The 22193-nt window shown below is 35.5% G+C and overlaps 1 protein-coding gene across 7 annotated transcripts in view; it reads left to right on the forward strand.

The window, feature by feature from the left end:
- The window catches only part of LOC575508 (glutenin, high molecular weight subunit DX5), a 50652-nt gene that overhangs the window by 17927 nt on the left and 10532 nt on the right, over nt 1–22193 (forward strand). For 5 of the 7 annotated variants that reach the window (XM_030998728.1, XM_030998729.1, XM_030998726.1 and 2 more), the window contains exons 6-13: nt 970–1116; nt 1565–1705; nt 4030–4086; nt 5616–5699; nt 9103–9255; nt 10377–10460; nt 11639–11884; nt 13640–13812. In XM_030998728.1, the coding sequence (XP_030854588.1) occupies nt 970–1116; nt 1565–1705; nt 4030–4086; nt 5616–5699; nt 9103–9255; nt 10377–10460; nt 11639–11884; nt 13640–13812 (1085 nt within the window). The remainder of the gene's footprint in view (nt 1–969; nt 1117–1564; nt 1706–4029; nt 4087–5615; nt 5700–9102; nt 9256–10376; nt 10461–11638; nt 11885–13639; nt 13813–22193) is intronic. The other 2 variants (XM_030998724.1, XM_030998727.1) reach the window with 2 other exon arrangements.

Below are 22193 nucleotides of genomic sequence, written 5' to 3' on the forward strand. Positions count from 1 at the left end.
GGTGCTCTCTCTTGAATGTCTCACAAATGTCTCCTATGAATCCACCTTATTGACCTTGTTGAATACACAGTTGGGCTAGTGGATGATATGTTTATTATGCAATTTAAATCTCCTAGCCTCAATGAAGGTATTCCCTCATTAAAGATACTATGTCCCTTTTGCAGCCAACATCAAATTCTGTAGAACTTTGCAGGAATTATGAATATGTTATGTATATGTCTTATCTGTGAAATTTAAACTTGAGCAGTGTCCTGATATTCAAATTATGCAAGGAAACCTGTTTACTTGCTAGACTTCACTGTCCGACACTATTGGGTGACTGACAGGCTTTTTTCATCTTTGGTAATAACATACATGAAAAGAGTTGTTAAGGGTACATGAGCATTTGTCTACATCAATAACCCACTTCTTGTAATGGCCAAAATTAAACTGATTGAATCTGTGCACAGCATAAAACGTATGACCATTCGGTACAATCGTCTGAAAATCAAGACTATTATTTACTGGCTCTATAGCTCCTAAGTTGATTCAACAACTAATAGTCGTTATTTTCCCACTTAAAGACATTTTCAAGCCCCCCTTTTTTTAGGGATGTACTAAATTATTATTGTCTTTCGAATGCCGTTGGAATTTAACCTTTTCATTTTTTGGGCCTGCAAATGGGACATTGTACCTTTGATACCCTTTATTCCCTTATCTAATACTTGCAGTAAGTAATCTGTGCCATCAAATATAATAGCTAGATTGTCTCAAGTATTCAGAAAATAAACGGTATTCATTCTGCAGACTATTTCACCACACTATTCCAGCTGTTATTAATTTTGTTCTGACTTTGAGCATGTTTACATTCTTATCCCTTTAGTCAATTCTATTTCCCACACACATTGCTGCCCGATTGATCTCCTCTGTTTTCAGTTTGTGTCAATATAAGAGCGTTGTTTATTTTATCCCTTGAATCTGTGTTTTTAGTCTAGCCCATCTGAAGATCAGCCTCGATATGAATTCATCAACATAGAGCTTCTGAATGCAGGGCGAGGCCTAGGCTTTGGTCTAGTAGGTTCACATGGAATAGGTGTGGTTGTGAAGACCATTGTAGCTGGAGGAGCTGCTGAACAGGTAAGCTGCATTCAATCACACACAACATTAAAGATTTTATTTCATTTTACATGCATTTACAATGTCCTTTACCCTTGCTCCATCTCCAACAAGTGACTCTAGTAGAATTAAGGATTATTAACAAAGTATGTCCACAATATCATAGTATACTAGCAACTTGAGTCCTATCCAAATAAATGAGCATGTCAAATTGGTGTTTATTTTTATTGCTTTTAATGGATAGCATTGAAATGTTTTTCAATCAGATTCATTCTTCTCAGGGGCTGAGTTGTATGTAGAAAGTAGAATTTATAAATGTATAAAATTTTATAGTAGTAGAGATAAAGAAAGTCATATTTCCCTCATAAAGCAACACCAGTAAGGCTTGAGTATAAAGACATTCCCCTTTGTTGATATCTGTAATTTTATTGAAGTACACGCTATGAACCTATTGACTGGTTGTTTGTAGGATGGTCGACTTGACAGTGGGGACGTTGTGGCTCAGATCAATGACATCAATCTAGAAGGGAAGACAAGAGATGAGGTGTACAACATTCTTAAAGGCACAGTAGGGATGGTACGACTTAAAGTCAAACGGAAGGTGGCACAGGTGAGCTCATACCAACTCAGAGTTTCGTTCAATTTAAAGATAAACTCCAGTATTGGTAAAAAAAAAAAATAATAATTCTCACAGAATCAAACGAAACTTACACTGAATGTTCAAGATTACAAATAAATGACATGTGCCAAACAATTTGGAAGAAAATGTATACTGGCTGAGTAATGAGCATAGAAAGACAAGGAAATCAAGGTAGTACTAGCCCCGACACGATGTGTGTTGTCCCATATATAGCTTTCTATGTGAGTGCTTGTTACTTTACCAAGACTCAGTCAAATTTATTATGATTTTGATGACTCCAGAACCTTGCAGTGCACACCAGTACTTACATGCTACATGATCAACTGTTTCTGATCCTTTCCACACCTTTTCTTTCACAATGCAATCGCATTACCAGTACTAAAGTTTATCTTTAAGATACATTATAGCATTTTTTCATCATCAAATTGAGCTCATAGCATAACCCATACCAACTCAGAATTTCATTCAATTTAAGATACATTATAGGAGCTTTTCATCATCAAATTGGCACTAATTATTACAATTTTTCTACGGAGTTAAAAAAAACTATAAATGCATTTTTGTGAAAGAAAGAAGCTAAATATAAATAACTGAAAATTGCTAATTTGTACCAGAAATAGTAAAAGTATGAATTTTCCATACCGTTGCAAATGTAGAGACTTTAATGATGATGATTAAAGGGATCGTTTAACAATGTTAAATCTGAGATACACGGCCCTACATGTTATCAGTGTCTGTGATATGGTGTAATATTGAAGCACTAAAAAAATTGCGTTTCAAAATGATCAAGAAGTGCCTCAAAAAAGTAAAAAATCTTTGAGTGACCGGTTTTACCATACTTGTTTTCCCCAATAGACTGTAGGGTTATGAAAATTGCAGTGAAAAAAAAGGGATCGTTTAACAATGTTAAATCTGAGATACACGGCCCTACATGTTATCAGTGTCTGTGATATGGTGTAATATTGAAGCACTAAAAAAATGCGTTTCAAAATGATCAAGAAGTGCCTCAAAAAAGTAAAAAATCTTTGAGTGACCGGTTTTACCATACTTGTTTTCCCCAATAGACTGTAGGGTTATGAAAATTGCAGGCGAACGGTTTTCAAAATGTGTAATTCCAATCATAAATATCTTGATAATCAGACAGGCGATCGGCTTGTAAAAGTCATGGGGTTCCTGACTGACCTAAAGGTTTATAATTATCACTGCATCATGAGCTAAATCCAGAATTTTGTTTCAGAATCTGAGACAAAGTTACCGGATCCCTTTAAAGTGTTCTTACTCATGAACAGCAACATTTTCTGTGAAAGTTGCTCCCTCTGCTGATGTATCGTGATAGTCCTAGCATTCTTAATAAAAAGATAATCAAAAACTGTCTCTAAGAGGAGAACTGGGGCCCGTTGCATAAAACTTAACATTGATGGTAACTTTCATGGAAACCTTGGTTTGATTGCCTGATGAATGATGTTGCCATGGTAGTTAATATCGATGGCATAGTTATCATCAGTGGTATAAAGTTTTATGCAACGAGCCCTTCTATGGGTTAAAAATACCATAAAACGGTATTTTGTTTTTACATAATGGGGAACATTGTTTGTATTGTAACATCCATACATACATGTTTATCCCAGCAATGTTAATAGAGATGCAGAAAAAATAAATGCACTACAGAGTGCCCAATCATTCAGGATTTGGCTTTTGACTTAAAGGGCAATCCAACCCTTGTAATAAGTTGATTTGTATGAAAGCAGAAAAATAACAAACAGAATGGCAAAAGGTTGAAATGAATCGGACCAATAGTAAGGACGTTATGAATGTTTGAAATATGAGATCACTATAAAGTCTATGCAAATCTCAAATTGGTAGTTCCGTCAGGGGATCGTGACGTAGGACTTGGATAACTCTACCATTTGCTGTGTACAAAAATATCATTAATTTCTGTTTTCCCGTAAGTTCCTTCTCCCTTGAGGCACTACTCAATAAATATTATTGATTGCATATTATTATAAGTCATAAATTTCTATATTTAGTCAGATTTAATAGAAACTTTCATCAGCTTGCTTCTCTGATTTTCTCCTTTCTTTTAGAGTAGTAGTCTATTTGGGTTGGATTTCCTTATAATAAATCTAAAGGTATAGGCAAGATGGTTTAGATTGTAGATTTTTTTTGTGTGTGTGTGTGTGTGTAAGAACACTTTATTTTTATCTGTGAGACAGGCAAATATGTAATATTCATGTTTGAGTATACTTTTAAATGAAACTTTAACTTTTTCCTTCTCTATATCTCATACTCTGCAGTCTGGTAGAGCTCAGATGAAGAAAGATGCACAGCAAGCTAGGAAGGATAAAAGGCCTGTAAGTCAGACATGTAGTCTTTCATAGTTGGATCAATGAGTTCATTTAACATTCATTTATTGTAGCACATTCTGTACAATGACCTACAGCTCTTGAAGTGCCTCACACCAGTATAGTTAGCTGTAAATGTTACTGCTATTAAAGATATATGTAAAGTAAGTAGGTATTAGATGCTGGTAGGAAACATATGTTTATACAGAATACTGAAGGTACCTATATGAACCATATGTTATCATTATGATGATGCTCTCATAGTATTAATGCTGGTACTCTAATAGAATTGTATATTCAAGTTGGTGTTAGATCCTTAGGATACTAAAGCACATGGAGTTGCAGCTATTATGATAAACATTAAGAAAATTACTACTGTTTATATTTGTAATCAATCAAATGCATATGCAACTCTTACCTTTCGAGCAGCTCCCCCATTGTTTTGTACTTCAAATTGTCATGAATTTCTACTTTCATGAAGAAATAGATCTTTGTCATAGAGGGAGTATGTAAACATACACTGTAGATGTCCAGTAAGATATGTAAGGGATAGGTATAATCAGAGGTGTTTTTTTTTGGGGGGGGGGGGGGTTGAAGTTTATGACATTTTTAAGACATAACATAGGGAGAGCCAGAGAGGGGTTCAGAAGTGAGCCACAAAGCTTTCACTTTGTATTTGATAGATTACAATTATTGATTTGTTTAACTTCCTTCCGTTATTGAATTTTGCTTATTATTTCACTGATCTCCTTCTCTTTTTGAATGTTTATGTTGCACTGAAGTCAACTTGATACCAGAGTAGACCTTCCATTGAGTGGAGGGAAGCTAGAACAAGAAACCTCAGAGAATCCATTCTTATTACACTCAATGTTGACAAGTAGAATGAAGATGGTGATAATAATAAGCTCTATGAGCTGAGTTTGATGTGTGATATAGATAGTAACTGCTGAGTATCTTTATTTATTTATATATATATATATATTCATTTATTTTTATGCTTTTCATAATATCTGGTTTTCAGAATATTATTATACTACTGCTGTGAATAAGCCCATTTATGAGGTATTTTATTCAGCACATTATAAACCCCGAGTTAAAAAGAGTTCCTATTATCACTTGAATCAAGACAACTTGTAAGGTTTTTACTAGAAGTCTAGGCTGTATTTATAGAGTAGGATGTTGGAAATAATTGTAGGGCAGGCCGATGTCAATCACCTATTCAAATCCTACTGCTCATAAAAAGAATGTTTTTAGGACAGCAGAAACTCTTTTACCGTTGAAAAGGAATCATACTATTTTAAAGAGTAACTTTAACAAAAGAAACAAGTCAAATGAAAGTAGCGTTGTTCCATTGTAGAGCAGCTCTGTGCTGGAATATAAAGTTCAAACTACAAAAGTCCAGTCAATGTAGACCCCCTGTGATACCATACTCTGTCCTCCCTCATTCACTACTTTGACCTGTGTCTCTATTTTTCTTTTATCCTCTGTTTGTGGTATATCCTCCATGACTATGTCTGTCTGTGTGTGTGTGTGTGTAGACTTTGATTGTGACCTTTCCAAACGACTGCTCTCCGGTTATAGAAAGCCCTCGACACAAGATACACAGCCCACCGCATCCTGAGGTATATTAGCCTTCCAGTCTTAGACCTCCATGCATCTTTCCTCATTTGATCAAGAAACCATTTAGTTGTGATGCTATAACATTACCCTTTATTTGACTACTTCTCCCTATAATCATATATTTGTTATCCTAATACTCTTAACACTTCCCTCAGCCAGCCATCCAATAGCAAGCCTGCCTGCCTTCCCAACCTCTCAACTTGTATTGTAATTCCAAGTAGTGATGTGAGGATCATTCCATGTCTACACTTGTGATGAGCATCTTTTGAAGACAGTACATTAGTTGTTGCCGTTTCATTGATTGTTTTCATCCCTTTCTCACAAATCTCTTTCATGATTCAATTTTGTTTTTAGATTATTTAGTTGCTGCTACTTTACTTTTGATTAGGGCAAATACCTCTCTCAAAATATTTCCTTTCTGATTTCTTTCCTATTCTGTTTTGGATGTTGTGTTTAACTAGTTATTTAAAAAAGAAAGAAAAAGAAAACTGTGATGAATACATACATGTGAATATTTGTAGCCAACAAAATTTAAAGTGAAAAGATCTCTATCACTTTTCAAAATAACATTTTTTGGGGAAATATTTTTTTCTTCAATTTGTAATATTGTTCTTTACGTAGTGTTTTACCGAGGTGTGCGCTACTAACATCAGAGGAACATCACTGCTCAATACCTTTGATATTTGTCAAGTCCCTTAGCTTCTCTTTTATATGAAACATAGGAATGAAATGGATTGTAGCTTATATCTTCTTTCTACATTCAGGGCATTAACTCATTTACTTTAACACAGAGTTAACGCCCTTTTGGCACTAAATACACAATATACAAATGGTGTTGTTTCTTAATAATCAAAAAGATCTTATCTCGGTGCTCTGTCAGTTTATTTTCCCGAATTCTTCATCCTGTTTGTACTTTCTATGACAATATTTTCATGAATATTGCATACCTTGATTCTATTCTTATTTCATAACCTCTGCTACATGTTTGTTATCCTGTACATTATTTGTACTGTTAAAGCTATATTTATCATTCTTGGGCTTTGCTTAGTTTCCTATTTAAAAACATTGTTGAGAATCACAACTCTCATTCTTACATATAGTATAGCTTTGTTGGGGGGGGGGGGGGGGTTGTAAATAGGTTAACAGCTAGAAGGAAAAGAGATTGTTATGGATCCCAAATGCATTACAGTCCTTAATTTATCTCTTTATGGTGGTTTTTTAATTTACATTATACCAATCACCTAAACTATATTTGGTGTACATCTAGACTGTGAAATCCAACCTTAAAAATCTTTACTCAGCATTCTATAGGCAGACAGAAAAGGAGTTTGAAGAAACTAGTTATTACATAAAACACCAGCATGGAACCTGATGTGTTGATTATTCTACTTACAAGTTGCTTTTATGTTATTTGAAATTGTATTAAAGTTGCATTTCCTATTTTCCTCTTTATAGGAGTAATATTTCAGGCTCATAATTTGAATGAAATATAGCCACATAGAACCCCTAACATACCATTGGTACACTTTTAATGTAAGTGTTTCTTTCATTCTGGTAGTCAATGTGATGCAGTATGTTTGCAATATGTTTGTTTTCAAATTCTGCATCTTATTATATAGACCTGAGCTTATAACATGTAAACATATATGATCTTATTCAGACTCATTCAAGGAGTAGTTTCAAAACCCTGCAACATTGACTAATTGTATGTCTGGGTTTGGAGTGGGACTACTTTAACTTGTCTAAATAATTTATCATAACTTATTCTTTTCTCTCTAAAATTTTGTATTGATTTATTTATCTTTTTTTTAATATGATGGTGTACTCGATCCGATTTTGAATGGAAGTCCAATACTTTGCAAATATTTCCTGGTGGAATTGACCTTCATAGTAGATGTTTAGAAGAGAAAGTTGATGAGATCTTCACTTTAACACATTAACTTTACAAGATTGCAGCAAAGATAGAAATGTATTCTTCATTTTGGATAGTACAGCTGTATACTATATTTTATCTAGTTTAGACCAATCTTTACTTTTAAATCATTTATAGCTTGCGCATTGATAGTCTTCAATCAATAGCGTGCTAACAGTTCAAACTTTGACAGCATATATGCATGATGGGTTCATTGATTTTTCTGTTTAATTGTTTTTTTTCTCCAGTTTCTGACTTACAAAAGTAGAATCGTCTTTATTTCTAATATTTTTGATTTATTTCCTTGCTGTAAACCTTCATACATTACAATTTTCCAGAGGAATTTTGTATTGTGCAATACAATATTTTAACCTGTATTTTGGGGGCATTGCTTGATGGCTTTGGAATGTTACTTTGAGTGACAACTTTCCATGGAATATGTGTTTGTTCTTTCTGCATGTGACTTGTACTAACCTGGAATCATGCATTATCTTCAAAGGTCAAGGGTCAACTATCATGTACCAATCCTGCAGTATACTGTTTAGCCATTGTTCTCATTTTGACATTATCTCATCATATATTTTGTTATCTTACAGTCATAAATAATAGATGAAGGGGTATAAACTATGCCCCTGTATTATATATAACCAGTAATCTTGTATTGTTACTGCCCTTGTATCGTCTTTTGATGATTATATGACATGAATAAGAAATGTCCATAAAGAGAGATATGCAAAGTGATTCCAGATATGTACATGACAGAGTAATGACAGAGAATATGACATTGTTTTCTCCACCAGTTTTAACAAATGTCATAGGCCTTCATTTCTAGTCTTACTAGAAGTGAATATCATCAATTGTTTTTGTTTGATATACATTATTCAAAGTTAAAGTAATTGCTTTTCATAAATAAAGAAATGCAAAAAAAAAAGAGGGAAATGGCAGAACTTTTTTGCCATGTTTAGGGTTAATCTTAATTTTAAAATCTTATCTGAAGAATAAGATATATGGTTGAGAGCCAGGAAGGGAGTAAGAATGATCTATTCAAGGCAAGCTGTACCTTGAGAACAGTCTGAAAGATGAAGTGATAGCTGCAGATGTTTGGACTGATTTGTTTGTACCCAGGGTGGATGATTAGGGTGGTGTAAAATGTATGAAATGGTGACATGGATCATTGTTATTGCAAAAAATCAGCTGATCCAAAATGTTATTCATCTGGAGTTGACTTTCAGAATTAATTGGTCATTATAAGCTAGGACAAAAATATGCTTTGCGCATGTCTGCTCTGAAGCAATCACTTGATAACGATCTATGTCAACACTTTATAATATAGCTTACACCTTTCTGGCTCACAGCAGAATATACACCAAAATGTTTTCAGATTAATTCATTTAATTACAGGAATTTATACATCATGACATATTGACACTAGTATGATTTGTGTTGATTGGTATATGACTATGTATTTGATAATCATTTGTTTTTGACTGCAGGGATCTGGAGGTCCAATGGGAGAGCAAGGTCAAGGTCAAGGTCAAGGAGGGCGTGGTAGAGGAAGAGGTCGAGGGAGAGGAGGTAGAGGAAGAGGTGGAGGAGGCAATGATGGAAGGAGTGTCAAAATGGGATGGGAAGAAAACAAAGGACAGGTCAGTGGATCAGATTTCTATTGTTGTTTTACTGATTTAATAATGCTTTTTGTCTTGTATATTGCAAGAATGAACAGAAAATTGTACAATACATACAGAAGGTTAAGGAAAAAAATAACGGCTCTGATTGGCTGCCAGGGAAAAACAAGAAAATAGGTGTGATACCAGCTGGCTAATGAAGACGGACTGTAGCAAAGCTAGATGGCTGGTATCACAGCTAGATGGCTGGTATCACAGCTAGATGGCTGGTATCACAGCTAGATGGCTGGTATCACAGCTGGTGTCTTGTTATTTCCTGCATGCAATCAGGGCTTCAGATAACTAAGAACCAATGAGCAGATATAACCAATCTTGGATAAGTATGTATAAGCATAAAAGCGTCAAAGGTAACACGGTAATAATAGTGTTGAAAATGCCAGAAAATGAATTCTTACCGCAATATTTTGAAAAGCATTGAAGCAATTCAAACCAAACTTATCAAATATCACAGGGTTATGAAAGTGTTGAAATTTCCCGAAAATATAATCTGTGATAACTTACGGTACCTAAAATTGAACCAATGATGACCAAACTGTATGAACAAGCATGAACAGATTAAATGAAATATTGGAGCCCTCTGAGCACCTTGTATGATGGATAATAATAATAATAGGCATTTCTATAGCGCCATCTATCTAGAAATTCTATTCCAAGGCGCATTTATTATTACCCTGGCTTTAGCCTAGCTGCCATTACAACGCTCCAGCATTTCAAGGAATTAATTCCTGCCAGGTACCCATTTACATCACTTGTGTTGAGTGTGGCAAATGTAGATCAATGTCTTGCCAAAGGACATTAGTGCAACGGCGGGACTCGAACCGCGGACCTTGTGATTGACAGTCCGGCGAGGATCCACTCGACCACGACACCTCTACATTGGATATGTGCGGTATCAAAATATCCAATATTATATTATTATTATTACCTTACATCTTTGATGAAAATGTAGTTACTGGAGTAAATGTTGGATTGGAGAGTTAGCTAATAAAGGGTAACTGCTTGAAGTCAGTGAAGTAACTTTGAGAAATGGAGTGAAAATGTGTTTCTAATCGTAATACTCCAATACTCTTTCTTGTTTTCAGCAGGATTATACTTCAAAGAGGAAAGAAAACTATGACAGAGTAGAAGCTGAGATCCAGGCCATGAGGGAGGAATATGAGAGAGGGGTAAGACTCTTTCATTCAGTATATTGGAATAACAGCAATGTTTTGAAGAGTATCTACACATCACTGGACCTAACCCAAAGCTCTTGCAAGATGAAGCATTCTGAATGACTTTGGGCCATCTTCTCATGAAGATAATATGACTATTTTAACCCAGTTGACACATACCTTCAATAATCTCCAAAGAATTTTGAGAATTAATATAATTTTTTTTTTATTGAGCATCAAACATACAAAATGTACAAATATGCATACCGTATTTGCCGGCATAAAGGCCGCAGTATTTTTGGAAGAGAAAATATCCAAAAGTCGGGATGCGGCCTATGCGACGAAAGAGTAAAAAAAAAATTAAAAAGTAAGTCAAAACAAGCACGAATTTGCACATATGGGACTAGATCTACGAACAGTACAATAACTATACATTTCTACACATCTTACCGACAATTTTATCTTGCATTGTTGACATGAAGACGAAAATAAACTTCCAAAAACAACATCTGTCAATAGATCTTGATCTAAGTTCGTGCCAATACATTGCAAAAGTAAAAGAAGGGCCCGTTTAAGGGAGCTGCCGCGAAGCATTCAGCACGCGAAGTCGCTATTTTGAATCCATTTCAATACACAAGAGAGAGGCGCAATGTATACATCACAAAAAACTACATAAGCTAGCATCAGTGCGGGATGGCCGAGCGGTCTAAGGCTGTGATTTTAGTCAAATCAACATTTAAACGCAAGAGATCAAATCCCGACTTCAACAAAAAGTTTGTTTTTTTGTTTTGTTTTTGTTTGTTTTTTTAATGTCAAAGTCGGGGGGTGCGGCCTATACAGCGCTGCGGCCTTATCGCCGGCAAATACGGTATACAAAAGAACAATACGAGAAAGTATTCAATAAATAAATGGCATGTAAATAGCACAGCAAAAATCAACAAAAAACAGTGAACAACAGCATTATAAAAAAAAAGCTAAATGGTAAACATTCAATAATTTCCTGATGCTCCTTTACTAATTTTGACTAATAACCCCCATATATAAGTAATCAGCTCTAAAGACTATCATTTCCTTTACCTGCTCAACTCTGCATATTGTTTCATTTTGTACATTCCATTAGACTGCCAATCGCATTGTGATTGAATAGTGATTATAATGACTGTCATTCTTTGTTTGTTACCTGCCCATGGTAGAAAGCATCTGGGAATGGAGACCCTAGCCAAGCCCATCATCATCATCCCAGATCATCACAGGGGGGCTTTCTAGATGATCCAGGGCGCTATGGTCCTCAGCAGCCATACCATCAGGAGCATCATCGGGGGGATACAGATAGACATGATGGTAACAGGAGGAATCAAAGGAGCTGGGGAGGACCTACAATAGATGATGTGAGGAGCAGTATGACAAGAAGTAGAGGCAGACCTCCCAGGAGACAACAGGTAAACATACAAATAGTAGGGTAACCATGGCAATCATTAAAGGTACAATGTTCCATCTGCAGCCAACATCAAATTCTGTAGAACTTTGAAGGAATTATGAACATGTCATGTATGTCCTTTCTGTAAAAATTTAAACATCAGCAGCTACCTAATATTTAAATTATGCAAGGAAGCCTGTTTACTTTCTAGACTTCACTGTTAGACACTATTGAGTGACTGACTGACTACGTTTTTATTTTCTCGCCTGCGTAGCAAAAAAGCGAGACATAGGCGCCGCTTTTCCGGTGACGGCGGCGACGGCGGCGGCGTTAACATCAAAAACTTAACCTAAGGTTAAGTTTTTGAATTTTCAATATAATTTTGAAAGTATAAGTTCTTAGTCAATGAAACTTGGACTATAGGGTTATCAAGTATCCCCAATAATGTGAGTAGCATTTCAGGTCACATTGTCAAGGTCAAAGGTCATTTCAGGTCAACAGACTTGGACTATGTTGTCGCATCATCATCAAAAACTTTTTTTGAATTTTTTATATAATTTTGAATGTTTACGTTCTTAGTCAATGAAACTTGGACTATAGGGTTATCAAGTCTCCCCAATCATGTTAGTAGCATTTCAGGTCACATAGTCAAGGTCAAAGGTCATTTCAGGTCAACAGACTTGGACTATGTTGTCGCATCATCATCAAAAACTTAACCAAAGGTTAATTTTTTGAATTTTTTATATAATTTTGAAAGTTTAAGTTCTTTGTCAATGAAACTTGGACTATAGGGTTATCAAGTATCCCCAATCAAGTGATCAGTATTTCAGGTCACTAAGTTAACGTTAAAGATCATTTTAGGTCAACACACTTGGACTATGTTGTCGCATCATCATCAAAAACTTAACCAAAGGTTAATTTTTTGAATTTTTTATATAATTTTGAAAGTTTAAGTTCTTTGTCAATGAAACTTGGACTATAGGGTTATCAAGTATCCCCAATCAAGTGATCAGTATTTCAGGTCACTAAGTTAACGTCAAAGGTCATTTTAGGTCAACACACTTAGAATTTGTTGTTGCATCAACATCAAGATTTTGAATTTTTAGCATATTTTCAAAATTGTTTGTTCAAATTCCATGTAACTTGTACACAAGGGTTGTCAAGTATCACAAATCATATGACACATATTTCAGGTCACAAGGTCGAAGGTCATTTTAGGTTAGTAGACTTGGATTATGTTTTCACAACTTAATATGAGAATTAATAAATCATTTTTTTATATTAATTTGTTCATATTTCATTCAAGTTATCGATCGTGGTACAATTAATATTAAATAATTGTTTTGATGATTCTTAGTCAATATTCACTTCAAAATGCTGATTATATTCAAAAGGATTTCATTTTGTGGGGCCTGCTAATGGGTCACCGTGCCTATAAATAATGTTCCAACCTCAATTTTTCATCATATCGAATTGCGTAATGCAGGCGAGACCGCCGAGAGCGTTTCCCTTGTTTGGTAATAATAAACATAAAATGAATTGTGAAGGGTACATGAACATTTGTCTACCTCAATAACCCAATTTTTGTAAAGGCCAAAGTTAAACTGATTGAATCTTTGGGCAGCACAAAAAATGAGCAATCGGTAGAAGCCTGTGCGATAAGTCTATTTGTAGGAAAGCAGAACATTAGAAATCAGAATGGTGGAAATTTGAAATAAATAAGACAATTGGTCCACCATGACGCCTTCAAATCATATCTACCTATGTTTTTATTCAGTATGGCGCACCACGAAGCAAGATGGAGATGTCCATGTCCATGACAGGCAAGGAGAGAAGGGATTATGAAGTTTGGAGGAAGGAGAGGGATGAAGTAGAACAGCAAAGGATGTCAAGACAGAAGGAATCATCCGGAGAATGGAGGAGAGAGTGGGATAGAGAGAAAGTACCAGGGTAAGTACACTAGCTAGCAAGGAGATATTCTTTTCATTAAATTAATTGTAACCTCAAGAGCATGAGAAAATTTGTGATTGACTCGTGACCGAATTCAAAGGGTGAATATTTTCTTTTTTTCATCTTTTGTGTGTGTGTCTGTGGCATATTTCATTTTTTTCGCAACTGAACAAATTATCCAAACCTCTGTTGATGAAGATTTTGTTATTTTGCTGGAAATCCCACCTGCTATCAATATGAATATTTTGAAAAGATTCAGCCATAGACTTTCATTTCAGCTACCATACACTGCATAGTCAAGAAATGTAACAGAGCTGCGTCGCTATTTCCAGCGGCGTCATTGTACTATTGGTAGTGGTAGTAGTTGTTTTAATTGTTGTCGTCAACAATCATGGTGTACTTGCAATAACGTTCTATAGCTTTGAGGTAGGATAACCAAATCCATACCACACATACATCTCTTGTAAAGCACAGGTCAAATTGGAAAATGGGTAAAATCTGACTATGGTCAATTGTCAAAGGTCAATGAACTTCCAGTAAAAAGCACCGTACATGCTATAACTTTCTATAGCTTTGAGGTAGGATTACCAAATTCATATGAAGACTAATTTGTGAGATTTTCTTAAGCAGTGGTCTCTCATTTTCCAGGGGGCAAAGTCAATGCAACCATGCAAGCCGATACTTATAAGCAGCATCTTACATTATCATTATTGCTTTAATAGTGTAAACTGCCAGAACCGAAATTCACATACTGAACTGCAGAAAGCCTGAAGTGGCATAATGTTCATATCTGTGATAAATTTTCACTTACATTGCGAGACCCAAGGGAGACTATGCATGGCATGTGCCTTGTTATGTTTACTGATAGTGTATATTATACTGCAATCTCTTTGTAGAAGTGAAAATATAATTACATTTTGGGGGCTCCAAACACTTTAGAGGGGCTTTAAGCTCATATTTTGAATACAGTATTGGTGACATGGGACTCTCCATAACAGCAGCAAAACATGTTTTGGAGATTGGTACACTTACATTGAAGATGCAACATTTAGAGAAAAAACATACCAAGATACATGTAGACCATTGTTCAAACCAGCTGTTTACTAAATGTATGTGTAAAAAACCAGACAAGAAATTTCCCCACATATGTGGAAAAAGTTGAAATAACCTCTGACCTCGCCATGCTATGTTTATCTTTATATCATTGTATAAAAAGCTGGTCCAAGAAAGACATTTGTTGTAATGAACGGGATATGTTTGATGAGATGTGAGAGCTATGGATCAATTTCTTTATGTTAACTATAGAAACCATACCTTATGGCTTGCATTCAAAGGGTCTCTATTATTCTCTCAGACTTTTGATTCTCTGTTATAATCTTTTTTATTTTTAAAGACCAATTTGCAGATTTCTATGTCATAGTATATTACATTATCTGCATTTTTCTGTTTGAAAACATGTCTTCTGTTTTTAATGATTAATTTTCCTGAACACAGTAAATCATTACCCCAATCTGTAGTCATATCGTCCCTATTTTCACGAAGTGACGGTAGTGAGGAAAATCGTAACGCAAAGTGAATGCAATTTTTGTTCACTACCGTCACTTCATGAAAACAGCGACGATATTCATGAACTTTTTACTTCCATTGATAGTAAAGATCAAGCTATTTTGGTTGTGCATTATGAAAACAAACTGTTTTACACATGTACTGGATACCATCTATATTCTTGATTCTTATATTTTCTGAGTTTTCAGTGAAATGAGTACATTTATTTCAAGAGCTTCCCTTTACATCGTTAGTACTAGTATTCACAAACACAAATTTATGCCAGCTCTTGACACATAATCAACTACCGTAAATCTCCGTGTATAAGGCGCACCTGTGTATAAGGCGCACCCCTATTTTGGGGAGGAGGAAAAAAACAACAACAAAAAAATTGTTTTTTTTGTTATGTTGTACAGTTGTTGTTGTTGTTGTTGTTTTGTTGCCGAAAACCCACGCGGGGAAGGACCTTCATTTTACATCGAGGTGCAGTTGAAGTTGTGAACTTGTCACAAATAACAGTAACAACAGTCTAAGGCTTCATGATACCAAATGTCCCACACCAGCCTCATCACATCACCTAGCAAAAGCACTGTGATCTATGCCAAACATCAGTAGTCATGCATGATATGAATAGCATCCTCTAAATTTCTGACAATGGAGTACCTAGGATAGAACCTTGTGGTACACTATTTGTTATAGAAAAAAATTGAGGAATTATTATTATAAACTACATATTGAGATCTATTAGAAAGATTACTTTCAAACCAAGATGACAGACAAATTTGAGTGTTGTAGTTTCCGAGTGGTGAGTCAACACACTGATTACTGAGCTAGGAGACATTGCCAAGCATAGCGCCATAAATCGAAACTAAAAAAAAAAAAAAATTGTCTGTACCTGTGTATACGATGCATCCCCGACTTTCAAATTTTTTTGGCGGCAAAAAAGTGCGCCTTATAGACGGAGATTTACGGTATGCTGCTGTTTTTTTTCTTTTCCTTTTTGTCTCGCCTGCGTAGCAAAAAGCGAGACATAGGCGCCGCTTTTCCGGTGACGGCGGCGGCGACGGCGACGGCGACGGCGTCGGCGACGGCGTCGGCGTCAACATCAAAAACTTAACCTAAGGTTAAGTTTTTGAATTTTTGGTATAATTTTTAAAGTATAAGTTCTTAGTCAATGAAACTTTGACTATAGGGTAATCAAGTATCCCCAATCATGTGAGTAGAATTTCAGATCACAAAGTCAAGGTCAAAGGTCATTTCAGGTCAACAGACTTGGACTATGTTGTAGCATCATCATCGAAAACTTAACCTAAGGTTAAGTTTTTGAATTTTTGATATAATTTTGAAAGTATAAGTTCTTAGTCAAGAAACTTGGACTATAGGGTTATCAAGTCTCCCCAATCATGTGAGTAGAATTTCAGGTCACTAAGTTAAGGTCAAAGGCCATTTAAGGTCAACAAACTTAGACTTTGTTGTGGCATCAACATTAAGATTTTCAAAATGCTTCTTCTTCGTTATTTTTCAACCGATTTTGATTCTGATTGTTTCATATGATAGGGCTAGGAGGGGATTTAAAATTTCTACACAGAATCGTGAAATTCATTATCTATGCTAATTTATGCAAATTTATTCGAAATCACAAAAAAGGCTTCTTCTCCTTCATTTCTCGACCGATTTTGATTTGGTTTGCTTTATATCGTAGAGCTAACTTTGGTACACTAAACTTCTACACAGAATTTTGAAATTGTTTCTCCATTTATTAATTATGGTAATTTATGCAAATTTATTCCAAAAATAACAAAAATTGCTTCTTTTCCCTCATTTCTTGACCGATTTTGCCTTATCTGGTAGAGCTAAATTTGGAACAATAAACTTCTACACAGAATTGTGAGATTTTGCTCCATTGATTATTTATGGTACTTTATGCAAATGAAATGAAATTATGTCCCTTCCAGGGCATCAAATTTCTATTTTTTGACCAGTTCAAAAGTACCACATAAAATTTACGATATTTGTTGTTGTGAGATGCGGATGAGCGCTACGTCATTGACGTTCTGGTTTATCATATTGAATTGCGTTATGCAGGCGAGACCGCCGAGAGCGTTTCCCTTGTTCATGTTTGAATGTTATGAAGTATGAAAGCTGAAGAGTGTCTTTATAACCTTTTTGATACAATGAACCTCATGCAAGCGCTTGACATATAGTCAACTGTGTTTTGAAACTGTACGAACATGAGGATGTACATTAGGGCTGTGCACAACAGTGTAATGAGGTACCCGAGTACACTCCCAGGCTTACAAGCGAATACTTGAATATTCGGACGCCATGTTTTTTTATAATTTTTGGGGGGATTTTTGGGGGGATTTTTTTGTTTGTCTGCCACCACCATACCACTGGAGCAGTATCCCAGGTCCGTGGCCGAAAACGCATGCAATTTTACTTTGAGTTGCAGTTAAAGGCGCCGATTTAATAATAATAATAACAGTAAACAATGCTGTTTTAAAAACCAAAGATGGCAAAATAATCCATTTTCCTCCGAGTCCAAACAGAAATCCAGATATTTGGTCCCAGTTTCTGAGTGGTGAGTTTGACAGTGCTTGAGTTGGGAAACATTTTTACAGACGGTACCATGCCAGCGGCCGCCGCTCTCCCTGGCACAGCTAAGCGTCGGCGTGGACAGTGCCAGGTGACCGGGATTTTATTTTATTTTTTTTTTTTTTTTTTGCGGCCGAACATTCGAGTACGAGAAATTGTACTCGAGTAGTTGTCAACAGTGCGGGTACTTGAGCATTCGACTACATGTCGCAGCCCTAATGTACATGTATTTTCATCACTAATTATGATATCACAAGTAGATTCTCATATTAGTGTATCCACCTGATTTTGTTCTGAGAAGAAAACAGAAATGAAACTTGAACTGATTGCAAGGTGACATAAGTATCATTAAGATTGATTAGAACACTCTTACAAAGCAAATTGAGTGTTTAATATAATAATAATAATAATACATAACATTTATTAGGCGCTTAATACTGATGTTTCTAAGCGCACAGTGTTCTGATTAAGAGAAGACTATAACCCGTAGAATTAAATTAGAAGAAAAAGCAAAAATACAAAAGTAACATAGAGAAGGTAAGAAAAACAGTGGCAATCAACTAAATAAAGACAAATACAGGTTGGCCCAAAAATAAGTCTCAACTGTCATTGTTTTTTTTCTTTATTGGGTAGAAAAATGTTTTCCTAGTAGTAAGATGACACCTAAATCCTCAATTTTGATTTACGGTAATCATTTTAATTCTGGGGCTATTTTTGTGAAGCAATTTATTTAATATTTGTTTTCTTTTTTTAAATGGGATATTGCCCGGTTTCAATATTACGTACTACAGAAGTGTAGATATTTAATGACCGAATGCACTCATAGCTGAGTAAGTTATTTATTATTTTGCTCAACCTTAAAAACAAAACTAATTTTCTTCAGTGACAGGTACATGTACAGTAATGTGTCTAATGAATGAAAGACACCCATGGTACAACTTGTCTTCAGTTGCTTGTAATGTGATACATGTTTTTTTTCTGCCCGAAAAATTGCTTTAGAACCTTTGCTATATTAAAAGAAGATGCTATTTCTCATTCTTTCTTGTTTTGTAAAACAAAATTGGAACTTCATCAGAGTTCCAAATTTAGAGGCTAATTTCTGCAGACCTGCCAACCAGTACGATTTAATCATATTTTGTATGATTTTTAGAAGCAAAGACTACAGTACGATTTTCCTCAATAAAATATGATTTTAATTTTTTTTGTGTGTGTGTGTGTGTGTGTGTGTGCCATTTTCAATGGTAAAATGCCCATTCTGTCCTGTAAAGTATCCTACAAGCATCTTACATCTGCAATTTTGGGATGTTCATTGGTTCATCGAACACACCAGTCGTGACGAAATCATGCATATTCAACCAATCATCCATATAAAATTCTTCCTGGATGTAAGAACTGTAAGAGGCATTGATCTGCGTAACAGTCCGTATTTAATATTAAGAATACAACTTTTGTCAGTAAAATACAACTTTTGGGATTAAAGAATACAGTTTTTTAACTCCAGAGGTTGGCAGGTCTATTTCTGACATCTAGTCCAAATGCACTTTTCTTGTAGTAAATTATTCATCTATTCCAGAAAATAAGTGGTAAAAATGCATAGTAACATCAAATGAAGGGGGGGGGGGGGGTGGTGGGTTCACGGGAAAGACACTCTGATTGACTAGCCAAATTACCTTGCAATCATGTATATTAGTGATCAATCAGGCTTTAATAGCTTAATGTCATCATATAGACACTAGTTATTTGCCATAGCTCATGAACTAATTGACCTAATATATACACACACCATTGGAGAATTCCCTACTGCCATGTTACCTTGAGATCTTCCTACTGTGATCACTAAGTCGTAACGAACCGTCGTCTGTCATGGGCTGGTCTTTTACCGTTGTTGAGCATGCAAAATTTACCCATTTGACAATGTTTAATGTTGTAATGACCAATTATGCTAATCTTTTGCAAATTCAAAGTATATCCATGTATTCATGGAAATGACAAATAATATTATCAACACATAACAGGCCTATCCTACTTTCTTAACACATTTTAATTGATTCATCAAGTATTCATTTTAAGTCTTTAGCTACAGATTTACTTTGTTTGTATAGTAATATTCCTTTCAGTTTAAAGCATACATGTACAATGTACCAGTTCTTTGTTGATGTATTCATCATAAGGATGCACAATTTAATCTGTGAACTTGAGCGTAAATGAATGTAGAATGCAGTGAGTTGATGATGCATCACAGGTCTATCTAGTGGAATCTTGATGCATGTCTTGTTCAATCAGCCATGACTTCATGTCATCTCTGATGGCTTTCTTAGCGTAGCTGGAACCAGCAGGCTGGAAACTCAGCAGTGTCGTCTAAAATCAGCACATGCTCTGCCTGCCAGCCAGCCTGCTAGCCTGCTATTAGAAAAGGATATCATAGGGCTTGTTTCCATTGCTGCTGATTGCAGAGAAAAAATTACTTTAACAATTTGGGGGCTACTTTTCAAGCTTGCTTGCTTGAAAATAACACTCTTTAGTTTAATTGTTTTGCATTGAACTCTATGCAAAATTTGGGGGCTCTTTTAAGAATTTCGGGGGCTCTTTTGGGCATTTCGGGGGCTAATTCACCCGAGCCCCTATGTATTTTTTTCCCTGACTGATTGTCTACATGTAAAGGCTTGTTCAGATATGGCATGGTAAACTGCCGTTTAAAAAAATAATGTGTCAATGAATAGCAACTGCCTGCAACAAATAATTTGCGCTTATTCACATAGATCTGTGTTTAATATTAGATACAGAAATTTGAATTGTATTACACTGTATGTCATCATTAAAGAAAGTTGTCACAGTTTTCCTACATCATATCTGAATGAGCCTTAAGAGATGCCTAGTCCTAGAGAATGTCTGTACATTTACAGTCGAACCTATCAAGGGAAACAACAAGTAAGGCCTTTAAAAAAAATATACATGTTTAGCGTCCCCGCCCGCTTCCTTTTTGGGGCCGCCTCCTATTTTATGTTGATTTTTTTGTTGATTTTTTTGGATTAAAAAAAAAAAATTAAAGAAAAAAAACATGAAAAACACTGCTAAAATGGATCTATTTTTTACAAAATGTACCGAGCGGCCATTTTGAAGAAAAAAAGGGGAAAAAGGGCCTCCTCCTTCCTATTAAAAAGCAGGACGCTAAACATGTTTTGTTTTTTATTTGGTCTAAATCAATGGCAGAGGGGACGGTGTATGAGAGTGAGAACAGGCTTAGCTTTTTGCTACACTGCTGAGTGAATTTTTAGTCTGTAAAATTTGTAAATTAAGTTTCTGCATTCGTATATCAATGTGGATTTCCCTGTTGAGTATAAACATCGTTCCAACTGACAGTAATTGAAATTATTTGTGCTTGATGTAGTAGATGATAAGAGCTATAATCTACATGTATTTGTACCAGGAGGGGTGGCTCAACAACAAAATGATTTTTTTCTTTTTTTTGTTGTGCAAAACTGCAAAAGTAGGAGGGAATCATGTCTTCAGATATTTCTTTAAAAAAAATTAATTCACACACCAGTCTATGAAAATGACTGGAATCACAGATAAAAAAAAAACAAAATCAGGGCGACTTAAATATATGTTGAGTCACTGAACTTTGAGCTTTGACTTTCTTGAGCCAAAGTGATTAACTTTGCACGTAGCTAAGCTAAGCGGTATAGTGTTAAGAAGATCCCATGTGCTTCAAGCTAGTTTATTTACAGACACGGAAAAAACCGGAAATCGTTGTACATGATGGGATCTGAATAATTGACTCCGTACTTCGGTCTGATGAAGATGGGCGCGCACTATCCCGCTACTTGGGAATTAACGGGATATTTTGCAAACTAGACCGAGATTTCTTAGGATATTATCCCGACCAAATATCCCGCTAATTGTTACTTTGGGCTGATGAAGACGCAAATTAGCTGGATAATTCGTCCTTGTTTTCACGAAGTGACGGTAGTGAGGAAAATCGTCACGCAAAGTGAATGCATTTTTTTTCACTACCGTCACTTCGTGAAAACAGTGACGAATTTGTGATGGGGATAATTCAACTACCGGTAGCTGGATATTTGGCAATCTCGAGCTAGTGAAGACAGGCCTAATGTGATATTCCAAGAATATTTGAAAGCACACCTCAACTGAATTTAGGCAGAGGTATATATGCAATTTGGTCTTTGTTTTGGGGGACCTCCAGCAATGTACAATCCATAATGTATATTGAATTCTGCCCC

Source organism: Strongylocentrotus purpuratus, unplaced genomic scaffold (genome assembly GCF_000002235.5).
Source record: "Strongylocentrotus purpuratus isolate Spur 01 unplaced genomic scaffold, Spur_5.0 spur5_scaffold_5, whole genome shotgun sequence".
Taxonomy (NCBI): domain Eukaryota; kingdom Metazoa; phylum Echinodermata; class Echinoidea; order Camarodonta; family Strongylocentrotidae; genus Strongylocentrotus; species Strongylocentrotus purpuratus.